Raw genomic sequence first — 23499 nt, forward strand, 5'->3', positions numbered from 1 at the left:
ATTCCAAGATTTCAATATCTGCTACTCGATCAAATTAACAAAAATTCAACAAAGAAGAAAAATTTGGTACATACACTGCGTATACGTAATTTTTTGTATGAACGCTACATACAAAATCGAATATCGTTTTTAAAAAATCAAATAATCGTTGAAATGCAGTTATTCGAATAATCTAAATAAATCAGTTATTCGAATAGCGAAATTCGATTAATACACCTACAAAAATTTAGAATCGAATATTCGATTAATCGAATTATTCGAATATTTTTAAGAGTCCAAGTACATACTTACTATACTGTTGTCTACGAGTATTCTTCCAAGGCCATAGAATTCTCGCGAACAGCCGCCTGGAGCACTCGCTTATTTATTTCTCGTTTTTGTTTCTAATAGCTGCTTATTTATTTCTCGTTTCTGTCTTCTATGTATATGCGTGTATATGTGTGAGTAATATGCGCTGTTTACCGCTGTGTACATGTATGTGTGGCTGTTTTCTGTTTCATTGAAGTATCGAAAATGCTAATATTCGCCACAATATAAAGTTTTAGCTTTCGTACCCAAGGAGACATAACTCGACCCCGCTACCTCTTTCATAACCCCATTTTCTTATTTTTCCCGAAAGCATCATAAAGGTGCTATATGTTGATACAATACATTGCTGTATATTTCTTTTTTACTTCCTGCGAAAAAAGCGACAGAAAGCTTCGCACATGTTATCATCAAAAACTTCCAATTGCATTCCAAGGAAACTATGATCAGGGTTGGACCATAGTTATGCTGCTGTTAGAGACGATGGTTCCAAACTAAAATCGAAAAATTGGTTGGTGTCATTTGGAGACTAGTCGGGCTGATTTTGGATAAGTAAGAGTTTCACCTGTTCAATATCTAGAACGAAGTTGGGACAGAGGCACTTATGCATCCGTTAGTATTCTGCTTTCCCCTTCTGCAACTGTTGTATAACGAATATTGGTAAAAGAGCTCAGCAGACGTGACCTGGCAAAAGTAATGCCCGACTCAGTGTGGATTAAGTTTGTGGCCTCCTTGTGCTTATCTAGATTAAACGATTGTGTTTAAAGGTGGCGGATATCTTCGTTGTGCTTAAGTGGATATCTCAAGTCAAGATTCTTAAGTCATACCGAAATGTTCACGAAATGATGCCGAACTACTCCCAAAAAGGTCCATGAATAGACGATACAGCTCTTTTCCCTTTAAAATTTGATAAATGTCCGTTAATCTTTTACGCATGTACTAAGGTGGCACTTAGCTCAATATATGTATATATGTATGTTGATATGCACGTGCATCTTGCCTCCCCCGTAACTGAATAGCACAATGTGTCCACTTTCAATTGAATAATTGGGTAGGTCTTCTTCTTATGGAAAAAGCGACGAGTCCCTGTTTTATGGAATAAACCAATGTGTCCTTATTTTAAGGGGAAAATAATAATTGTATGCTATTGTTGGTGTTAGTATGACCACGTGACACTTTCAAGGCCATCCCGCCCTTCCACCCCCGAGATCCATAAGGAACTTTGGGTCGCTAGAGTTTGGCTGTTAAAGAAACAGGAATCGCCACGGGTAGGTGAGGTTTGGCTTGAAGCATGCTGTACATGGGTTCAAGCTCATATTACCTTGGAAGACTCCGTGTACTAAAATCTGCACTCTAATCACTGTGCGACACATCTTAATACCCTCGAATTAGTACCAAAATGTACATGTGATAATTTTGTTTATGGTATTACAGTTTGCAATAAGTATACTAGAAAAAATCATACTAGTACACGTACATACACAAATATATATGTATACCTATATTTTACAGCTTTATTTGTATGAAAATATTCATCAAAATTTACATGTTCATCTTTTTAGCTCTACTTGTATATATAAATTCATCTTTTATTTTTATTTTATTCAAACAGAATGCGACCAGACATTCGTTTCGCGCATTGGTGGCCCACAAAATGGCACATTCACCGCACCGCTTTTACACAACCACAAAAATCACTCACGTCAATGCTTGTACACTTTCCTAGCAGGACCCGGACAACGTGTCGAAGTACTATTTACATCATTTAATTTAAGAGGAAGTCCACCAGAGTAAGTTATAAATATATACATATGTGGTTATATACAATTTAATTGTGAAAATATTTGTAAAAATGAATGGAATGAGGGTTGTGTCGCTAAATTAAAAAAAAAAAAATGTATGTTATATATGTGGATGCATAAATTAACAAGTTTATACCCACTCAGCATTTTGGTGATTAAATTTTGAATTTGCCTACATATCAATACAATTTGATTACTCTTTCTGACTAAATAATGGGTTATCATACAATTGAACAAAAGAAATAATCAAATATGAATACTTTTGATGATAAAAAACTGAAAATCATTTTTCGATCACTTTTTGGAATAATTTTTGAAGTCCTTTGATGATTAAATTTTAATATTTCATAAAATACAAAAAAAAAAACAAAAATAAATATGAATACTTTTGATGATCAAAAACTGAATACTGTTTTCTTTAGGTGATCAATAATATATAATCATTTTTCAATCAGCTGACTGAACAATAAATTTTGTACTTGTTAAAATTTTGCTTTTCATTGAAAATCTTATTTTTTTCACGTGCACACATTTTCTCAATCATGAAGTTAGAAAAAATATATAAAATTTTTTTTATTTACACAAAAGATATTGTAAATAAAGATGTCCCCAATCATTTCTCCATCTTCGGCTTCCCAGAAAATACATAATGGTTGGAAAATAAAAAGGTTGTGAGCTTTTGAACCCCAGGGAGGTGAAACTCTCTTGACATACCTGAATATGGCTTCAACATCCCGTACCTTATCGTTTTTTAAGATATTGACGATCATAACCACAGTTGGGTTCGTCAGCTGCATCTACATCAATTTCTGCTTCGACAGTGGGCTCATCACCTGCATCTACCTCAACTTCTGCATCTGCATCAACATCTATTTCTGCTTCGACAATTTCCGTGGTGCAACCTGTTGGTCCTAGGGAGGTGACTGCCGTTCCGCCTCGCAGAGCAATTTTTGTTTCTCGGTTGCATGCTTCATTGACTGTCGACGATATTTCAAATTATATATGCTCTAAACTTAATATTAATAATTCTAGTGTTGAAGTTTTCAAATTTAACTTTAAATATGAAAGGGAAATTTCACCTTTTAAAATAACTGTGCCACACCTTTATGTTGATAGTGTTCCTGACAGTTCTTTTTGGCCGGAGCATTCTGTGGTGCATTGTACCAATATAGTGCCAAAAAACTCTATTACCTTCACCACGGGTACAGCAAAAAAGTAGTCACCGACTCACTCTCTATAGTCGTTCATTACCAAAATGTTCGTGGTTTACGATCTAAATTAAATACCTTTTTTTCTAACAGTTTCGCTTTTACAGCGCAGGTTGTTGCTTTCACCGAGACCTGGTTAAAACCTGACAATTTTAACGCTGAGCTTTTTTCAAGTAACTACGTCGTTTACCGACATGATCGTATATCTAGAGCAGGCGGTGTTCTTATTGCTGTGGACTCAAGCCTTTCATCCGAGTTGCTGTTGACGGACAACGCATTTGATATTGAGTTTATAGCAGTAAAGATTTCAGTGCGATGTTTTAACTTATATATTTGTTGCTCATATATTCCGCCCCGGTCGGATATGTATGTTTACAATTGCCATAATTTAGCTACTCGAAACTTGTGCTCTCAGTTGCGAGACAAAGATCGCTTAGTCGTTCTTGGTGATTTCAACTTACCCTCGGTAAATTGGATTAGCTTGAGCGACTCAAACACTTTGACTCCCACCTGTCAGCATGATTTCGTAAAGAATATTTTAGATACATCTCTCGTACAGATCAACAATGTTTTAAATTGTAAAAACAAGATTCTTGACCTGGTATTTGTGGATGAATTAGTGGGTATTGCTCTCAATCGTATTTCTCCTTTATCTTTTCCAGAAGATCCCTTACATCCTACGCTTGAAATAGCAATTGATATTGTTCAGCCTCCTATGGAGCTGTGCTTTACAAAATTAAAATCTCGAACGCGCTCAAGATGTTTTTATAAGGCGGACTTCATAAAACTCAACGAATTGATTGGTATTCATGACTGGTCAGATCTTTATTCGAGTAATGACGTCGACTCAGCGACTTCATTATTTTACGGTATTCTTGATGGCTTCTTTGAAAGCTGTGTCCCCCTTCGATGTGTTAGTGCTGGAACAAGTAAACCACCTTGGTTCACAAGACAACTTATTAGACTCAATAATGTTAAATCTAGGCTTTATAAACGTTTCAAGAGATCAGGATCGTCTGCCGATTTTTCTAAATATTCGGTTGCTCGTTGCAACTTTCATTGTCTAAACCAACAATGTTATAAGTTGTACTTAAGCAGTTGTAAATTTCAATTTTTCAACAATCCGAAAAGGTTTTACAGTTTTGATAATTCCAAGAGGAAAACATCTGGTTTTCCAGCTACTTTTTCTTTTGGTTGCAAGAATGCTAGTTCTGATAATGATATTGCGGAATTATTTGCAGAATTCTTCAGGTCGACCTACTCATCTAAATGTTTTCAACCCGGTCAACACTCCTACAACTTGGAAAGTTTTAATTGCATTCCTAATCCAGTAATTGATAAGAATACTGTTCTTCAGAGCCTTCTCGGTTTGAAACCGATTTTTTCTCCGGGTCCAGATGGTGTTCCTAGTTGTGTACTCAAATACTGTGCAGTTAACTTATCTGAGCCGCTACATAAATTATTCCAATTATCTGTGGAATCTGCCACTTTTCCATTGATTTGGAAGAAATCATTTATTATACCTTTACACAAAAAAGGTAGTAGGTCTAGTATCGAGAACTATAGAGGTATAGCTAAGCTTTCAGCTATTCCCAAAACATTTGAGCGAATAATTACATGTCAACTTCAACACATGTGTAGCTCTATATTATCGCCCTGCCAGCATGGGTTTGTGCCGCGTAGAGCAACTACTACCAACTTGCTAGAGTTTACTTCTTTTATAATGGATGGATTTTTAAACAATAGGCAAACGGATGTGATCTATACCGACTTCAGTAAAGCGTTTGACTCTGTCAATCATGAGCTTTTAGTTTACAAACTTGATTTACTTGGATTTCCGAAGCATTTACTTGCATGGCTCGAAAGCTATCTCGCGAATCGGACTCAACAAGTTTTGTTTAAAAACAGCCTTTCTAGGTTGTTTGATGTAACGTCTGGTGTGCCTCGGGATAGTCATTTGGGTCCGTTACTTTTTACCTTGTTTATAAATGACTTACCACAAACTCTCATACATTCCCGAACTCTTATGTATGCGGATGATGTTAAACTTTGTTACTCATACTTGCCTTCGGAGTCTTCCCGTGTGGAGTTTCTTCAGGCAGACTAGGACTCATTTCAATGTTGGTGTACTGCAAATTTACTAGTTTTGAATTGCTCGAAGTGCAAACTAATGACATTTCACCGAGTGAAGCCAAGTTTGACATCGTATACGTTAAACAGCACGCCTTTGGAGCGTATATCTGTCGTAAGTGATCTAGGCGTTCTTTTTGATCCTAAACTGACTTTTAATACGCATATTTCATCAATGGTAAGCAAAGCAACGGGTATACTCGGTTTTGTGAAGCGATGGGCTAAGGAGTTTAATGATCCGTATCTGACTAAGACCCTCTACATATCGTTGGTACGACCAATCTTAGAGTATTGTTCGTGTGTCTGGTGCCCAGGGTATCAAAACTTTATAAAGCGTATTGAGTCAGTACAGAAGCAATTCATTATATTTGCACTACGTGGTCATAACTGGGATTCTAGTGTGCATTTGCCACCAAATAAAAATAGGCTTCTCCTTATAAATCTGCCAACTTTAGAAAATCGAAAAACTTTACTCGGGGTAATGTTCATTCACAAGCTCATTATGGGCGAGATCGACTCATCTGATCTTGTTAGTCGACTCAATTTTGCTGTTCCTGGTAGAACGTCCAGGCACTTTGTGCCTTTTTATTTACCACTTTGCCGGCAAAATTTTGCCAAAAATAATCCACTGCGAAGTTGATGTTCGCACTACAACAACTTGTATAACTGCATCAGTTTTGAATGTTCGTTTTCCGAGTTGCATAATTCAATACTGTCACGTCTGGCCTGATATTTTGTACTTTCTTTCCTATGTATGGTTGAATTTAAATATTTTTAATTCTAACATTAATTTTATGTTTTATATACCTTAGTAGTCGACCGCATTGTGTCTGTGTCGACTTTAATCCAAATAAATTAAAAATTAAATTAAATAACTGATGTTGGATGTTGTAGTCGCAGGTGTATATCAGTCCAGTTTATTTACGAATTACCTTTGGTTCAAATAGCTCACTTCCGCATGCTTTCTTCCCCTGATGAAGTATGGTTATCATGTAGTATCTTATTTTGTATGAGATATGAAGAATAAATCATGATAATCGTATTCAAAAATGATTTAAAAATCTCAAGCAAAACGATTGAAATATGTTCACCAATATGATCAGAAAACGATCGTGAGAAGAAGTCAAATATTATTCTAAAACAATTAAAGTTCAATTTTACAAGGATATCAAATATGAATAAAAAGCGTTTCGAAACATGAATCAAAAATGATTATTCAAGAATAATCACATTTATGGTACATTTTTCTCCCGACGATACATTAATTGTCGAACAGAAAATGTTTTTAAATTTGAACGTTTTTAATCATCTTGGGGTATGATATTTGAATATTTTATGATCAAAAATTTCAAAAAATGCTGGCTGGATAATATTTGCGTATCACAACATTTCCATTGCATAGAATTATGAAGTTCTGAAAATAAGATTAAGCGTTACATCTTCATTCCATTATGATTACATTTGTTTCTGAAATATGAAAGAAGTTCATAGATAAAAGATTACGATGCAATGACGTAGCGCAAACTCTGTTAAAGTGTACGGCAACGGTTTTACAACAGAACTACGGTGTTATCTAGTTTTCTGTAAGATTTACGGCACAGCATTTTTTTTTTCAACAAGGTTGTGGCCCAGAACGTTTAATTTATTTCTGATTTCCATTCAAAGTTAAGTTGGCCACGGCGATATCGTTAGTTATAGCATGAATAACATTTCAGACCAATAGCCCCCACAATGCCACCATTTCACCTCAAATCACTTTGCCCCGAAAACGTCATACAATTACTATGTATGTACGTATTTACTTATCATTTTTTCTTGTGAAACAAAAAATTTTCATAAGAATCAATGGGGGAAAACGAAAGTATAAGTATGAAATTTTTAACTTTTTATAAGCAAGAATTTCTGTTAGAAACCAAATTTTGTTCAAGTTCACCAAGAACGACTCTTGAATCCTTACTTCTTAAGCGTAATTAGAAAATTGTACAGGTGCGTTGGCCTATAAGGAAATCATCAGCACTGCGATATTCTGAGAAAAAAACTTAAAAAATAAATTGAACAATCCAACAAAGACCTCTAGATATAATGACCACGAATATAGCAAATGAAACAAGGCTTAAGCCCTGTTGTTTTTGTTGTGGCAATACGGACACTCCCCGAAGGCCTTGGGCAGTGCTATCGATTTTCCTGGTTCCTTGACGGATGCAGATCCAGTACGTTCCGGTAACAAGCACACATAAAACCTTTAAGGCCACACCGCCCTCCCACACACTATATCCATAAGGAATTTGCCAGAACCTCGGTTTTTAAAGTAACAGGATTCGCCACGGGTAGGTGAGGTTGATAATTGGGTTCGAGAAGCTATAAATTGCACTGGCAACACCTTGAAAGGGTTGCGCTACACAACCCCTTGAATCAATTTGATATTTTAGACGCCTCTTACTACCTGCCGCGGGTATATTCTAACCCGCTGGGGTCTTTTCCAAGAGTGGGAAATTATTTTACAACATACGTCTTAGTATCTAATTGAGTTCTCCCGTTCGATCGTCAAACAAACTCGGATAAACCTCATTTATTTTGTTTATTTTTCCCGAACTTTTCGATAACTAAGCGATTATCGGCAAATTTCTTTTAATTTTTATGTGCACGAGAAATAAGATTTTATAATAACTATTGGATTTACCTATCTTAAAATGCTTCAAAAGGTACAACGGAGTTCGGAGCTCTGCATTACCGAGGCTCTCGGCTCCACTCCGTCTGAAGCACTCAACACAATTCTATACCTTCCACCTCTTGACCTAGTGGCAAATGGATCTAGTTGTCAAATGGATCTAGTGGACGCGCAACAATCCTGGGCACGAGCGCCCCAGTCCCAATAACGGTACGCACTGACTACTGCACGCCAAAGAACGTCTTCGTTAAAAACTATAGTATATATATACCATCGCGACAAGACTGGAATACCAGACAACATACGGTACCGGGTGCCATCAACATATTCACGGATGGTTCTAAGCTTGACGGGAAGGTGGGAGCAGGCTTTTCTTCATCGGATCTGGGTCTAGAGTCTCTTTTCGCCTACCAGATCACTGTAGTATTTACCAAGTGGAAATGCTGGCAATACACAGGGCTGTGAATCATCTCGGGTCTATGCCTAAGGATGGTAGACAGATGTTTATTTTCTCAGACAGCCATTCCACATTAAAGGCCCTGGACTCACTGAATGCCGCAGATCTCTTAACGAGATGGCTCAGCACTTAAGTATCAGCCTTATATGGTTACCTGGGCACAGGGATATTGAAGGCAACTGCAGAGCAGGCGAGCTGGCCAGAAGAGGCACCACCGGCCATATCCTTCCGGGAAATGATTCCGTAGGTATACCCATGGCCACTTTCAGGCTTCGTTGAACACGAGCACTATAAGAATGGCAAATGGACTATGGCCAGCCATATCATCGTGTGAGACATCCAGGCTAACATGGCCATCATAGGGGTATCAAGGGGCGCACAAGAGCGCTTCTAATTGTAAACGAATAAGTTCTGTCGTCCCTGATAAGGGTTCTAACAGGGCATTGTTTAATAGGCACGCATGGTGCTAGAATGGGGGTATCGACCTTCGACTATTGTCGTAGCTGCAGATGTACAGAAGAAGAGGAGAGTGTCCAGCACCTTCTCTGTCGTTGTCCAGCGCTTAGTAGGTGTAGGTTGGCCATCCTTGGTAAACCTTTTCTACATGACCTTGCTGAGGTCTCTAGCTATGAAGACAAGTCTCTAACAAAATATATTAATTCCACGAAGTGGTTTGACCCGCTTTAGGCTGGGTAGGAGTCCTCTTTGAGACCGTATAGGGTATTACAATGGGCCCATTGGTGGCCTAAGTAGTGAGCTGGTACCATAGTGCCCAGCTCTGCCCTCGCAACCTAACCTAACCTACTATTGGATCATATCTTGTACGATGGATCTATCACATGAGACTTTCCAATGATTTCTCTGTCAACGTCACAACAAAAAAAAAATGCTTCGTAACCTTCTGTTCTATCAACCCTAGGTAATATAAATGTATGAGTGTTGTACATATATATAATAAAAATACCGATATATATATGGTTGATTTCATACATTTAATCACCTATAAATATATATGTGTATATATACATGACTTTATAAATATGTATATATTTAAATTGTGTGATTCACTTTTTAGTATGCAAATAAATATTTAATTTTTTTCTTTTTATGCAGCGGGTCAGCCGTCGGTGAATTACCAGCGTAAGTATCATATTTTGTATTTATAAATTCATTAAAATGAATTGACGAATATGAATATGAAATTAAGTGGGAAATTTTGATTAACTCTGAACATAAATTTTATAGATGGTCATATTATTCGCGAACAGCCTAAATATTTGCATTTATTTGCCTACTTCCCCTTTACTTTTCAATCAACTGTACTTACTTTAAAGTGGGGATGGGAGGCGGGTGTTTAGGGGACTTTTAAAGTTTTATACCGCGTCATTTTGTTAGAATTTTATAAACTTATAACGTGCGCTTAATACTATAACGCCAGAGGATCTGTCCTTTAAGATGACACTACACCGGGCTGAAAAACTGCATTAACTGTTTTTATTTGAACGTTTTGAAAATTTTCACAAAGTCGCGTTTCAACAAAGAGAGGAAATACGAAGACTTAGTTGTATGTGGGAAAGCACCAGCTGAGGCTTCCTTAGCTAATTTTTTTGAAACATGGATCTTGATATGCTATTTTTATACTCAGCTGAGTAGAGCTCACAGAGTATATTAATTTTGTTCGCATAACGGTACCCCGGAAGTGCATAAACTAATCGAGATAGATATAGACTTCTACATATCAAAATGATGTGGGCGAAAAAAGAAATTAATTTAGCCATGTCCGTCCGTCGGTCCGTCCGTCTGTCCGTAAACACGATAGCTAGAGTAAATTTTGAGGTATCTTAATGAAATCTGGTGCGTAAATTCCTGGGCACTTATCTCAGATCGCTATTTAAGATGAACGAAATCGGACTATAACCACGCCCACTTTTTCGATATCGAAAATTTCGAAAAATAGAAAAAGTGTTATAGTTCATTAACAAAATCGGATAAAGCGATGAAACTTGGTAGGTGGGTTGACCTTATGACGCAGAATAGAAAATTAGTAAAATTTTGAACAATGGGCGTGGCGCCGCTCTTTTTTAAAAGAAGGTAATTTAAAAGTTTTGCAAGCTTTAATTTGGCACCCGAACTTAGCCTTCCTTACATTTTGTTCTTTAATCTTTTGTAATTTTAGCGGTCTTTTCTTTGATGAAACAAGAATGATATTTTAAGGAGCAGAAACTGGGCTATCGCCCAAAAGTAAGCAGCTGTTTTTAGAACGATTAAAAAACAAAAATCTTCGGAGGCTTTCCCAAAATATTTTTAAAAATTAAGCTGCCTTGTTTTACAATTTTTATATCGTTCCAGTTTAATAGAGGGGATTTGTACACATTTCATGCAAAAGATATGAATTTTTTTAGTTTTTAGGTACTACCTATTTTCATCTCGAAATAATTCCGTAGCAAAAGACTATTTATGAATAATCAGGCGACCATTTCGAGAATATTTCGGGATTAGTTCTTGGATGTTCTCGAAACCACTTCGGAATTGTTTCATTACTATTTCAAGAGCATTTATCTGTCACTTAACGACCATTTTTTAATCATTTCGCAATTATTTCTAGCCTTTTTCAAGCTCATTATTTCGAGGTCGTCTGCAGAATGAATTCGAGATTCTTTCAGGGATTATACGAATCATTGTGGATAGGTTCGTTTTTTTGGTACTATTTCATGAACATTTAGGGACCACCTTCGAGCAATTGTTGGATTTTGCGAGGATTGCTTTCATTATCAGTTCGGTAGTGTCTCGCGATAATTTCCAGTATTTTTTTTTTATTAGTTTAGGACTTGCGATTTGAAATTTAAACGGCCTTACTTTAGTAAGTTTGCAAATATATAATTTTTTTATTAAAATTGTTTATTTTAACCCCTTAGCTGTGTTCACGAGTACATGGACATATATTCCGAAGTGCAATCATCAGATCCAGCTGAACTAATAAATTCACCATTTGGTGGACGATATTGCGGTACAATACCGCCAAGACGACGTATATCCATGTACCGAGCTATAGCCATTTCATTTTTTACAAATAAAAATGTATCAACACCCGATTTATTCGAAGGAACTTATAGATTTATAAATGCATGTAAGTACAACGGAAGTTTCAATTTTAAACTAAATTAGTTACACAAACTAAAATAAACACACTTTAAAACATAAAATATTTTGCTACTAATTACCTATCTAACTCTTAGCTGAATATGAAATTGGTATACCAATAGCGGGTTCACCTTGTTCCTACACCATCACGCCTAGTATGAGTATAAATAAAACTGGCGCACTAATATCGCCAACTTATCCTGGTGCCTATCCAAAGGATATGTCATGCACATATCAATTTCTTGGCGAATCAAATCAAAGAGTTAGATTAGAATTTCGTGATTTTGACCTATTTTTTGGTGGACCACAGTGAGTACCTCTGAATGCTAGACAAACTAATTCAAATACATACATACAAAAAAAGACGCATACATAAATGCATATGCATGGGAGATCATATCATACATAATTTCCTTTCTTTTTGAAATATGTGACATGGAATCATGAAAGGGACCTATTGTGCGAAAACAAGTTTTCGAGAAAAGCGCGTTTAAAGTTTTTGTTTAGCTTGACTCTGTGTAGCGGCCGGCCGCTGTGAACGAATTTTGTAATTAAAATTTAAGTAACTTTCCGATAAGCTACAAGCTTGAAACTCGGAATATAGTTCAGAACCCGATGACAATGCAATAATAAGAAAAAAATCTCCGATAGGTGATCGTATTTGTGATCCGATTTGTTTTAAATGCGATATGTGAAAAAACTAAGAAAGATGGAAAACACGGTCTGTTCCATCGGAAAGAGCGTTAAATTTCCTATAAGAATAACTGAAAAAGTGAAGAATGGTATTTTCGAACAATAGGTCCCTTTCATGATTCCAGGTCACATTTATAAGCAAAAATTTTAAGTTACTATAAAACAAAATCTCCTATGGAGCTGCATATATGTATGTGTGATATGTATGTTTGTACTTTGAGTTGAGTTAATTTAATTGGAATATTTTCTCAACAGCTGCCCATTTGACTATGTCAAAGTGTATGATGGTCCCGATAATTCGTCAGCATTAATTGGTACATATTGCGGACAGCAAAGGAATTTAGTTTTATATTCAAGCGAATCGAGCCTTTTTGTTCATTTTTATACATTGCCGAGAACAGCAAATACTCAAAATCGTGGCTTTAAAGGAATTTATGAATTTAGCGAAAGTTTTGTTAAATTAGATTTTATACGTAAGTAATTGTATCAATATTGGTTAAACGGTAATCTGAAGTTTTCAGTTTTTAGCCTTTTTCATTTTTCATTTGCACATTAGAGTGTTTCAAAAATAAAACAAACAAAAAATGTTGGTTGTCATATTTAGGATATAAAGTTGACATCTGGCATATTTGCCTAGATAATATCCCAAATATGTGCACATCTTTTTTTATTATTATAAGTCTATATTTTCATGCTCAGCTGATTAAAACTGGAACTTTTTAGCAGCATAAACTTATAGAGATGAATGAAGTTTTTCATATCACAAAATTATCAGAGTAAAAAAGGAAATTCACAACTTAATGAACTCCGTACGCCTGTCTGTCTGCGGCTTTGGGGTCATAGGTAATAAAAACTGCAGTTTCAAGACAGCTTTCTTGCTTCAAAAGTTTTATTTCATTCGGCAAAGGGTTCCATAGCTTTACGGCGCTAACAAAAGTCCAAGTAAGAAAACTTAGGAACGATGAGATTGAGTGTTCAAGCGCGCTGGGCATGTTTTACGTTTTCATACAGGCACAATGACTTTTGTGTATATATGTGTTAATCAATACAGTTTTCTAAGAATATAGTATACAAGCTTATGTCCGTGGGTTTTTCCCACGTGTCTATAAAAATATGCAAGCTACGCGTAACTGGCCATGTGTAAAACATGAGTTGGTAAGATTGACTTCTGCTACAGCTAATGACTGTTGTTGTACGATATATTCATATTTGTACCAGGATTGCCCTCGCGTAGGTGAGGTTGACAATTGAGTTGCAGAAGCCCTGAGCTAAAAAGGTTTATATTGCGCTCATCAATCCCTTGATTCGCAGCTAATGATCGTCCTTGAGCTTCATTAATAGGGATAGGAAATTTGAGGCATTTAAAATTGAATAGACAAATCTATCGGATCTCAATGGAATCCTTGGTTTTAAACTTCTTTGTTTTCGAAATTTTCCGATAAAATGAATTGCTTCAATGACATCCGTAAAAGTTTTGTGATAAAAGCCTTGTCCCACTATGTAAGCGTGGAGAATCGAAATAACGAAGCATAAATATTATGATACAATGGGCCCTTTTTTAAGGATTAATTGATGAGGAGAAATTTCTGATGGCTCAAAAGAGCTAATAAACTCAATCGAATATGCACAGCTTGGGACTCTTCCACGACTGTGTTAATAGAGTGATAAGTTGTCTTGGTTCTAGTGATATTAACATCCTCATTTTAAGGTGCCTAAATGCCTTTTCTCAAAGCAATTTATAGTTTGTAAAGATAGATTCAATATTTGGAAGAAATGTTAGAGATAAAAGCTTCAGGTGATGTCATAATTTCTCAAAAACTTGCAGGAAAAAAATCAAATCTGTTAGTAAAGAAATAGGTATTTTGCCATAATTAATTTCATGAAGTTGTTTAACAAAAGCTGCTGCTGAAGTGTTTCCGCCAAATTGCCCTCTCATATTTCTAAAGAGAGTAAATTTTTGTACGTAAATCCGTCTTTAGACGAAAAGGCACGCATTTATTTCAACTGCGGCTGTTCCAGCAAGTAACAGGAAAGCACCACCTTTAGGATTGTGATTACACCTTAAATTCTTAGGGGCTTGTTCTAAAACTTGCACCGACTGTTTATGCATACATCACACACCCTCACTTTGGCCTGACCGTTGGCTTATGTTGCACATCGGTATATCAGATATTTGCAGATAGTGGTCATTTAAAAGCGGAGTTGTACGTCCACCACACAAAGGGTATTCGATAAAGCAACTGCCATAGTGATTTCTCTTTTTGCTCTTACATCAATTAATATCAAATTAAACAGAAATGCTTTTTCGGTTCCTCCAGGCCTATTCAAAAATACCATCTCTGAAGATAACATAAAAGAGTACTACTGGAATAACAGACAAACCCAACTCTGCAATCAAACTTTACATGTTGAAATAACCTAAGTTTTCAAGGCAGCCATAGTTCTGAAAGCCCCATTTGTCTTGTTTTTTTTTCAATTCCATATATTACTGATGCTGTTACACACATAGCTCCTTACCAATTTTCATTACTCCATTTGTATGGTAGGTGCCACCCCCTGTTTTATATTGAAGTTATGTTTAGCCTATGCCATTTTTGGAAGGTTTCTAGTGCGTGATTCAAACTTAGTTGTGATCGGCCGATCCATTTAGGCTGCAACCCGATTTATACCTACATAGAAACATTCATAATTTAGCTTTATATATATAGATAGAAGATGTGGATAGACTGAAGTTAACAAAAAATTTTAACGGCGGAAGATTACTAAACATTCAAAAGGAAAAACAGCCAAACAACTCTGTAGTCAAACATTAGCTGTTATAATAACCTAAGTTTGTAAGGCAGCCATAGTTTTGAAAAATCCCATTTTAAGAAGGTGCCACGCCCTCTCCCCCAATTCCACATTTTACTGGAGGTGTTACGACTTAACCTCATACAGCTCCTTACCAATTTTCACTATCCTACAATTACTACATCCAGAGATATGCAGTATTTTAAATTCCATTTATATGGGAGGTGCCACGCCCCTTTTCTATATCGATATTATTTTTAGCCTATGACCATCCTTGGAAGGTTTCTAGTGGGTTGTGCACATTTGGTTGTGATCGGTCGATCCGTTTAGGACGCAACTCGATCTATACCTACATACATTCATAATTTGAATTTTATATATATAGATTTTGTTTACAACGGCATTTACCAGATCTAAGCATGACAATCTTGTATTGATTCTGAAACCCAAGTAAGTTACACTTTCATCAAACTTAATATGCATTCCGTCATGAAATATCGGTGACATGGAGCTAAGGTAGTATTTAGAATAAAAAATAGGAAATTGTTAGTTTTTGACCAGTCAGAAATACGAATGAGATCTTCATTAAGCCATGCTATCAAATTTTCAAAAAGACCTATCGGCCTGGACAAGTAGATCTGTGTATCATCAGCATAGAGATGAATCGACAAACTTCAGCAACACTATAAAATATCACTGATAACAATGCAAAATAAAATAGAGCCCCCGATGCAAACTTCTTTGAAGCTTGACTAGTTCGTTACCACAATTAACTTGCTGCTGCCGATTCGACAAAATTTATGGCAATAACATAACTTTTGCAGTAGTAAATTGTGATCAAAGCATCAAAAGCCTTTAGGAACTCGAACAACACTAATACTGTAGGAAAATTATTATCATAAGCGGGTTGAATATCCTTAAAGATTTTAAGCATAGCTGTAGAGCAATTATGCTGACTTGTGAAGCCCGGTATGTACTCAGCAGACTATTTTTGTTCAAGTGGCTAGTAATTTGTCGCGCCAATAATTTTTCAAACACTTTCGATTGAGCCGGTAAAATACTTATTGGTCTGAAGTTGGCCTGTGGTATAGTAGGACAATTTACTCTTGTCACTGGTATTATGTTTGCCATTTTTCAAAGATGGAGAAATTTAGATGAAGCGAGTGAAAAGTCTCACATGCAGAAAAAAATTCGCCAAAAACTCGCCTTCCCTAGCATGCTCTACCATAACAGCACTAATGTGTATGTCAGGTGATCCCACTAGGCAGTTAGATGCTTAAAAATAGTAATTTAATATTTCTGGGTGCAGATTACAAGCACTTTTATCTTCCGCTGTGCCCCCAAGGACTTAAGATTTTTCCATAGAACTTTTGAAGGCAAACATCAACTCATGGAATTAACGACAACAGATGGTTTATTTTTGAAACACTAATATTCAAACATATTCATAGACACCTTATATGTATACACTTTTATGGTAAAATTTAAACTAAAGACGATAGCGGTTAAAATAAGCCGTATACATTAACCTGGGTCGATTTGTATTGACGAAATTTAACCTATATCACGCCATCGATTTTTCGATAGGATTTGGGCTCAGGAAAAAAAGTTCCACTACGCATACCCAAAAAAAAATAATTTTTGAGCCTGCAAAAAAAATCGATTTTTCGACCGAAATTCTTCTAAATCTCCATAAAAGAAATTTTTTTTTTCAAAAAACTGCATTCACCAATTTTGCATTTGCCAACTGACACGAAAAAAATACATAAAAAATGATTTGGAGCCTTGAAAATGAACAAATTCATAAAAAATCGAAAAAATCGTTGAAATTTTGCAGGCTCAAAAATTATTTTTTTGGGTATGCGTAGTGGATCTTTTTTTTTTTTTCCTGAGCCCAAATCCTATCGAAAAATCGATGGCGCGATATGGGTTAATAAATCGACCCAGTCTAGTATACATACATAATTTGTATTAATTGACAATAGAGTACACTTAGGCAAGGTGCGCACGAAGCTACGCGTCATAGACGCGTATTAGATGCTGCAAGGGAAATCTGTACGCTTTGATGTCGAACACATATACTTGCATGGATAGCTGCGTACGTGACGTCAGCTGCATGAAAGCGACAATTTTTCGTTTGTAAACTTGTGAAATTTCTTTTTTTCACTTATGCGCGGTGGTCAAAACTTTCCTTTTTATTTTTATACGCAATCAACTTTTGTATAATGGCAATTATACAGCAAAAATTAATTTCTTTAGTTTTTTTACAAATATTTTTCTTTTTGTAGCGACGCTTGGAAGTAGCTACGTATGAAGATCTTGAAGCGTAGAGGAATTGTATCTACATGAAATATATTGACGCGTAGCCTCGTGTTCACCATGCCTTAAACGCGTCTAGCTTCTTTTGGACATCGTTTCTGTCATACTAATGAACTACATGAATTTCTTTGACAACAGTACAATTTTAATATGTATAAATAAATTTCGTGTCACGTTTTCTGTCCGCGATGAACTCCTATACTATTTAACCGATTTTAATCAAATTTGCACACCGTGTGCAGTTTGTTCCAACTTCAGAGATAGAATAGCGTTCTTGAAGTTTCTATTCACGGTTCGATATGCCATAAATTTGGTATATAGGTAGGCCTTTGCCTAGAAAAGTATTTACGACACTATTTTCTTCCAGAAAGGAGAGCAGAGACAGACTGGGAATAAGAACAAGGGATGGAGGGGTGTAAGAAGAACTAGAGAGAAAAAGGAAAAGAGAAAGAGATAAAGTTAGAGTTAGACGAAGATAGAGAGATAGGTATAAATGGAGCGGAAAAAAGTGAGGGAAAACACGGAAAGTGAGAGAGACGCAGAAAAAGAGAAAGGCGGATGGAAAGGTTAATAAAAAGACAAGGAAAATGATAGAGGGGAAGGGAAGGTAAGGTAAAAACTGCTTAAAAGTTATGCAGATGCACCAAAGCTAAAGTAGAACAATGTCTGCCGGGTCTGCTAGTTAAAAATATAGTTGTTCTTCACAGAGCTAATATTTCATCTTTTGTGTGAACGCATAATATATGTTATTTAGAGGTTTCAAAAAAAAAAAAACAAGGTCGGTGTTAAATATGTATGTACAGTGTACATCCCATATAACTGATTGTTTAGTTAAGAAGGTATTCTTGGGAGCTCCCATATTTAGATACCTATGTAAAATTTTTCACATATATTGTCCCTGGCTCACTTCCTTTAAAAGGTATCGTTAATACAAATTTATGCAAATTTATTTGTCAAATTTCAGAGATATCGAATCATAAATAACCGGTTCACTTCCAAGAAAAAAGTAGTATGTATATACATATGTATACGTTAATCTCGGCTCAAAATCGTTCGGTTGTCTGCCGGATAGTCCAGAATATGTTTGCTATCATGATACCATTTTAAGCTATCTGTATGTGGTTGTATATCATGCGAATCACTAATGTCGAGTGTTGGCGAAAAAGACTATGGATCTCCCTGTAGAGTATAGGGGATGCCCATGATGCAATAAACCAGACCTGGGAAGTCAAGACAACAAAACAGGGTCGCGTTTGAGAATTTTCGTTCTTAGAAACTTAAGTATTGCAGAATTGATTTTTTCAGTATCAAAATAAAATACTATATTAATGCCTTTCGCAAATATAAAACACCGCCTGCGGTCTGCTTTTATTTTTGTGAGAGGCTTTGTTATAAATTTTAGTCAACGGAACTGTATGGCTTGATCTTCAGAGTATCACATTGTCCACAATTAAGGAACATGGAAACATACAACTGAGTATCAGGAAGTTGCTGATGAGTAACTGAGAGGCTTGTAATAAGAAAAAGCAGTATTGATGGTATACGGTCCCAAGATCCAACATTTATTTATGTAAACCAAGCGCTGAGGCTCATTGAGGAGAAAGAGGTGACTGGTGTAAAAATATATAGCGGAAGAGGTCTTACAGCAACGTTGCTTCAACAAATCAGAGCTTATAGATTCACCTAATGGCAAAAAAAACTTTGGCGCATTAGAACAATATTTTAGACAACACTAGATAGCCCTGAAAACGTTAAGACACACATGAAATACTCTCAACAATATGACAGACAGACATTGTTGTCACTTTCTCTATTTATCCAGCTGCCTCTCCTGTGTCTAACCCGCTTCTTTCTTATTTCCTCTCCCCTCTGCATTTCGTAATTTGCTTTAATCGGCTCATTCAATTTCCCTATCCCTTTCGTTATTCCGTAAATATTCCCACTTTTCCTGTTACTCTTCCCACTCTTGTTCATGTCCAAGTCTAATTCTCACTGTTACTATTAATCTTTTCCTTAATCTTAATCTTCCCGTTAACCTCTTTTTACTACTTTGTCTCAAACTATTGCCCTTATTATTTCTTTTACTGTCACTCGCCATCTTCCTCTTGTTCTCTTTACTTTTCTGACTTCCCTCCAACTTCCTCTACTTTTGCTTACATTCTCTCTGTTTTCTGTTCTCTTTTTTCATTTCACCGTTTCCAATGTGGTGGTCCATCCAGTTTGGCATTTTTCCACACATTACATTAGTAATGTTGTAAAAAGTAGCAAAATAGTACCAAATATTTTCCCTATCTACTACTTTAAATTTCATGACCGGATTATGGTGCCGTCAAATCTTCTTCGTGCTACTGGCTTCACCTGTGAGGTTTTATTGCATCATGGGGGATAGTATTATTACAATATATTGCTCAACTAGCTGATAGTCTACACAGGAGCTCTTTATGGGCGACTTAAGAGAGAGAGAGAAGCCCACAGTCACTTTGGTCAATACATGACAGTTATTTAGATTCAGCGTAGATTTTTGCTGCATTTTAGCAACGACCAAACTAATCAATCACCACCTAATAAACCAAAATTATTAATTACATATTTAATGACTCTTTTAATATTGAATTAAAATAAATTATTATTTTTTTTCAATTTGTTTAATTTAATATTAACCCCGTTTTTCAAAATCTCCTCCACAATACTCATTTCCACAAAAATTAACAATATTAAAATGCAACAACAATTATGCGCTCATAAAAAAAATCGGCTCTTAATGCATATCAAACAAACAAAAACAAATTTATAATGAATATATATTAGGCGAAAATGATGGCATTCACATACGTGGCTCGGAATGTGATCAAAAAATTTTGTCGAGAAAGGAGTCGACGGGCTATGTGCTCTCACCAAATTATCCTTATCCATATATACCAAAAACTGTTTGTAGGTAAGTACAAATTATCTTTCGAATGCACGTAGGGGGCTCATAAAGGGCCTTACCCCGTCACATAGCTATAATGCGATAAACGTTATAAAATTTTATTATGACAATATGACGGGGTATGACATTTTGTGAGTCCCTTACGTCCCTTCAGATTTCGCAGCATCGCGGCAGCATTTCATTAATATTTGATAGTTTTTCAAAACACTGTTTTTTTTTCATAAAAATAAGTTGCTCTTGATTTTTGCTATCCTTTTGAGTCTTTTTTCTTGAATAATCTGATAGGGCGTTCCATGGATACCTAAGGTTCATATATCATTCAGATTCTTAACTGAACAATTGAACAACAAGTCTAGCAGATTTCCAAAAAGGGAGCCAACCTAATTGAAAAGGGACTTTTTTGTTCCAAATGAACCAAAGTGGCAACAGTGGTGAGGTTTAAAGCAGCGGGTTCTGGCTTCCTTTTGGTTACTTAAGGGCAACAAATATGGACTAAGCACCATTCTTGATATCAAAGCAGTACTCAGCACTGCTATCTCAGTGGATATCTTAAAATATAACTATTAAAAATGCAGTGAATGTGATGCTATCCCGAACTCTAACAGAGAGTGAGTTACTAAAGACTTCTTTAGACAAACTATGCATGAAAATATCAGACGGCTCTTCAAGTTTTGGAGCAGAAAAATGTATCGTTATACATTGAGTGCCGAAGAAGATTGATGCTGAGCTTTGCGGAGATTATAATAACTGCTGGCTAGCCCATCTTGCGTGAAAGGCAGAAAATACACTTTTTATCAGCGCCCACTTTGGTAAGGCAAGTAATTGGAGAAATGGAAAGAACCAAATGGAAAAGCAAAGAAGTGAATGAGTCCTTCACATAGCACTTCTTTTAACTACTACAAATAGCACTCAGAACCCATTTTCTGACCCAGCATGCTCTATAGAAATGGGGCCAGTGGGGCGCTTGCCATTCAATTTGTAATCAGTCGAACTTTTGAATAACTTGGATAACCATTCAAAGCAAAATATTCCAAACGAAGTGTTAAAAAATCGTTATCTCTCTAACTCTTTAAAGCCATAAGTCAGCTGAGAAGATTATTCCCAATTTCCGCCACACAACACCCGCCTTCTTTATAATAACTGAAATATGTGAGTTTAAACATTATATTTGAACTTTCTTTCCCAAACTCTTCAAATGCGCATAAATATGATGGCTTCTAGGAGCTCTAATGCAGTTGCAATACGATTTCGCCCAGGTTGAGGAAAGGCTTATCTGCTTAAGTGAAGTTTTAAACTCTCACTAAGAATTTGTTTAATGTTAGAAGGGATCTCGCATAAATCGCAATTGGCCGCACAGTTATCGCGGTGGATCCATGGCACGTTGATTTAACTCAAGTTGTATTCACTGATTTTTCTTAGAAGGTAGCCCAGCCGTAAACGAAGTTATGGGCCTCGTTTTTATCCAACAAAGGGCAATATTAATACGGCCTATGAAAGCCATCCAGACTCGGCACCTCTATTCTATATACGGATGAATGAGTTCAAATGTCTTTAGACAGCCTGGCTGTCAGCAAATATCGTTGCATTGGTCGCTGACACTGTAAACTGGCTAACTCATTGATCGAAACGAGAGTTCTAGTCATATTTGCGTCATCCTACTGTATGAAAAGGTGCTTATAGCTCATCTATAACTACTTACCTGTCTCTATCAAGCCGCTGCTTTTATCTAACTCTAGGTTATACGGTTAACTTTAAACATTTTTTGTGCAAGAGCTGAATAACAGCCTGGTAAGCTCAACTTATTTGGATCCGTTGAGGGACTGGCACACCAGCAGCATTCGCCAAAAATTCAGTGAGTGTTTCTGTCCGTAATAAGATAAACAAACTGCAAGAGTTCCGTATACTTGACACGGCACTTAGAACCGCCTATGTGATGAGAAGTGCAAGGGGGCCGCGTGAAGAGATTGCCATATACATACGTAATTTAAACAGGAATCGCCCGTGCGTAGATGGCGGCAATTAGGCTGAAGAAGTTTTGAAGATATAAAGCTTTGTATTGCGCCAAGTAAGCCCTTGAATCTTCAATCGGCGCGTCGTAGAGATATATTCACTGCGTCTATATCCTTTTTTTGGTACTATAGTCATGCTCTACACAAAATACAGACATTGAACCCCACCGAGAACCACCCGGCGATTGATGGTAGAGCAGTAGTATTCACTTTCCGACCTCTGTTTTAAGCAGAGTTCATTACACTACCCTAATCTTTGTAATTGATGTTAACTTTCTTATTATTATTTTTATATTTACCATTAATTTGCGCATTTGTAAATCTTAATATATTTTAATTACGTCAAAAACCACATCAAGGTACTTCATCTATGGCATGCAAGATGCTCAGCATCTGGAACGTGTACGACTGGAATTCTCAGCTTTCAATATACCTAAGGTGGAGCATAAAGATAAGAGCGAGTAAGTATCTAGAACTTTTCATGTCACAAACCTAATTAGAGTCTAAGTACATAAGTACAAAAAAATTATATCAAAATTATTCGTAATGCCGTTTTACTGTTCAACAGATCTAATTGCACAGATGGTTATCTAAAAATTTATCTGAAAGGACAAGAAACTGCTGATGCCTATGATAAATTTGATTATGAATTATGTGGCAATGAAACGCAAAGAGTTCTTAGCGATGGACCTCGATTGGCAATGGTTTTTAGCTCAGGCGAACTGCAAGGGCGTGGTTTCAAGGGTAAATATACGTTCGAAACGGAATACAAAATTCCCGGTACAGCGGCACCCGATGGCACTTGTAGTTTCACATATGTGAGCACTTCAAGAAAACGCGGCGAATTGAATAGTCCACGCTATCCATCTAATTACCCATCCGACACGAATTGTTCGTACCTGTTTTTAGGCGAACCCAATGAGCAGGTCACAATAGTTTTCGATAATTTCAAAATTAAAGCCGATGGCAATTCAAATGCAACCGCTGGAGCTTATGGGTAAGACTTTTTGCACACTAAAACAATCAAAATTACCTACACTTAATTCG

At 36.3% G+C, this 23499-nt stretch overlaps 1 protein-coding gene across 9 annotated transcripts in view; it reads left to right on the forward strand.

Annotated features, from left to right (window-relative positions):
* The window catches only part of LOC137237929 (uncharacterized), a 636630-nt gene that overhangs the window by 567277 nt on the left and 45854 nt on the right, over positions 1 to 23499 (forward strand). For 8 of the 9 annotated variants that reach the window (XR_010949057.1, XR_010949056.1, XR_010949055.1 and 5 more), the window contains 8 exons: positions 1919 to 2096; positions 9685 to 9711; positions 11487 to 11698; positions 11808 to 12021; positions 12661 to 12878; positions 20323 to 20449; positions 22812 to 22913; positions 23021 to 23449. Coding sequence is in view for 6 of the 9 variants with exons in the window: in XM_067762311.1 (XP_067618412.1) it covers positions 1919 to 2096; positions 9685 to 9711; positions 11487 to 11698; positions 11808 to 12021; positions 12661 to 12878; positions 20323 to 20449; positions 22812 to 22913; positions 23021 to 23449 (1507 nt within the window). In the remaining 3 variants the exon portion in view is untranslated. The remainder of the gene's footprint in view (positions 1 to 1918; positions 2097 to 9684; positions 9712 to 11486; positions 11699 to 11807; positions 12022 to 12660; positions 12879 to 20322; positions 20450 to 22811; positions 22914 to 23020; positions 23450 to 23499) is intronic. The other variant, XM_067762314.1, reaches the window with a different exon arrangement.

Source organism: Eurosta solidaginis, chromosome 1 (genome assembly GCF_040869045.1).
Source record: "Eurosta solidaginis isolate ZX-2024a chromosome 1, ASM4086904v1, whole genome shotgun sequence".
Taxonomy (NCBI): Eukaryota; Metazoa; Arthropoda; class Insecta; order Diptera; family Tephritidae; genus Eurosta; species Eurosta solidaginis.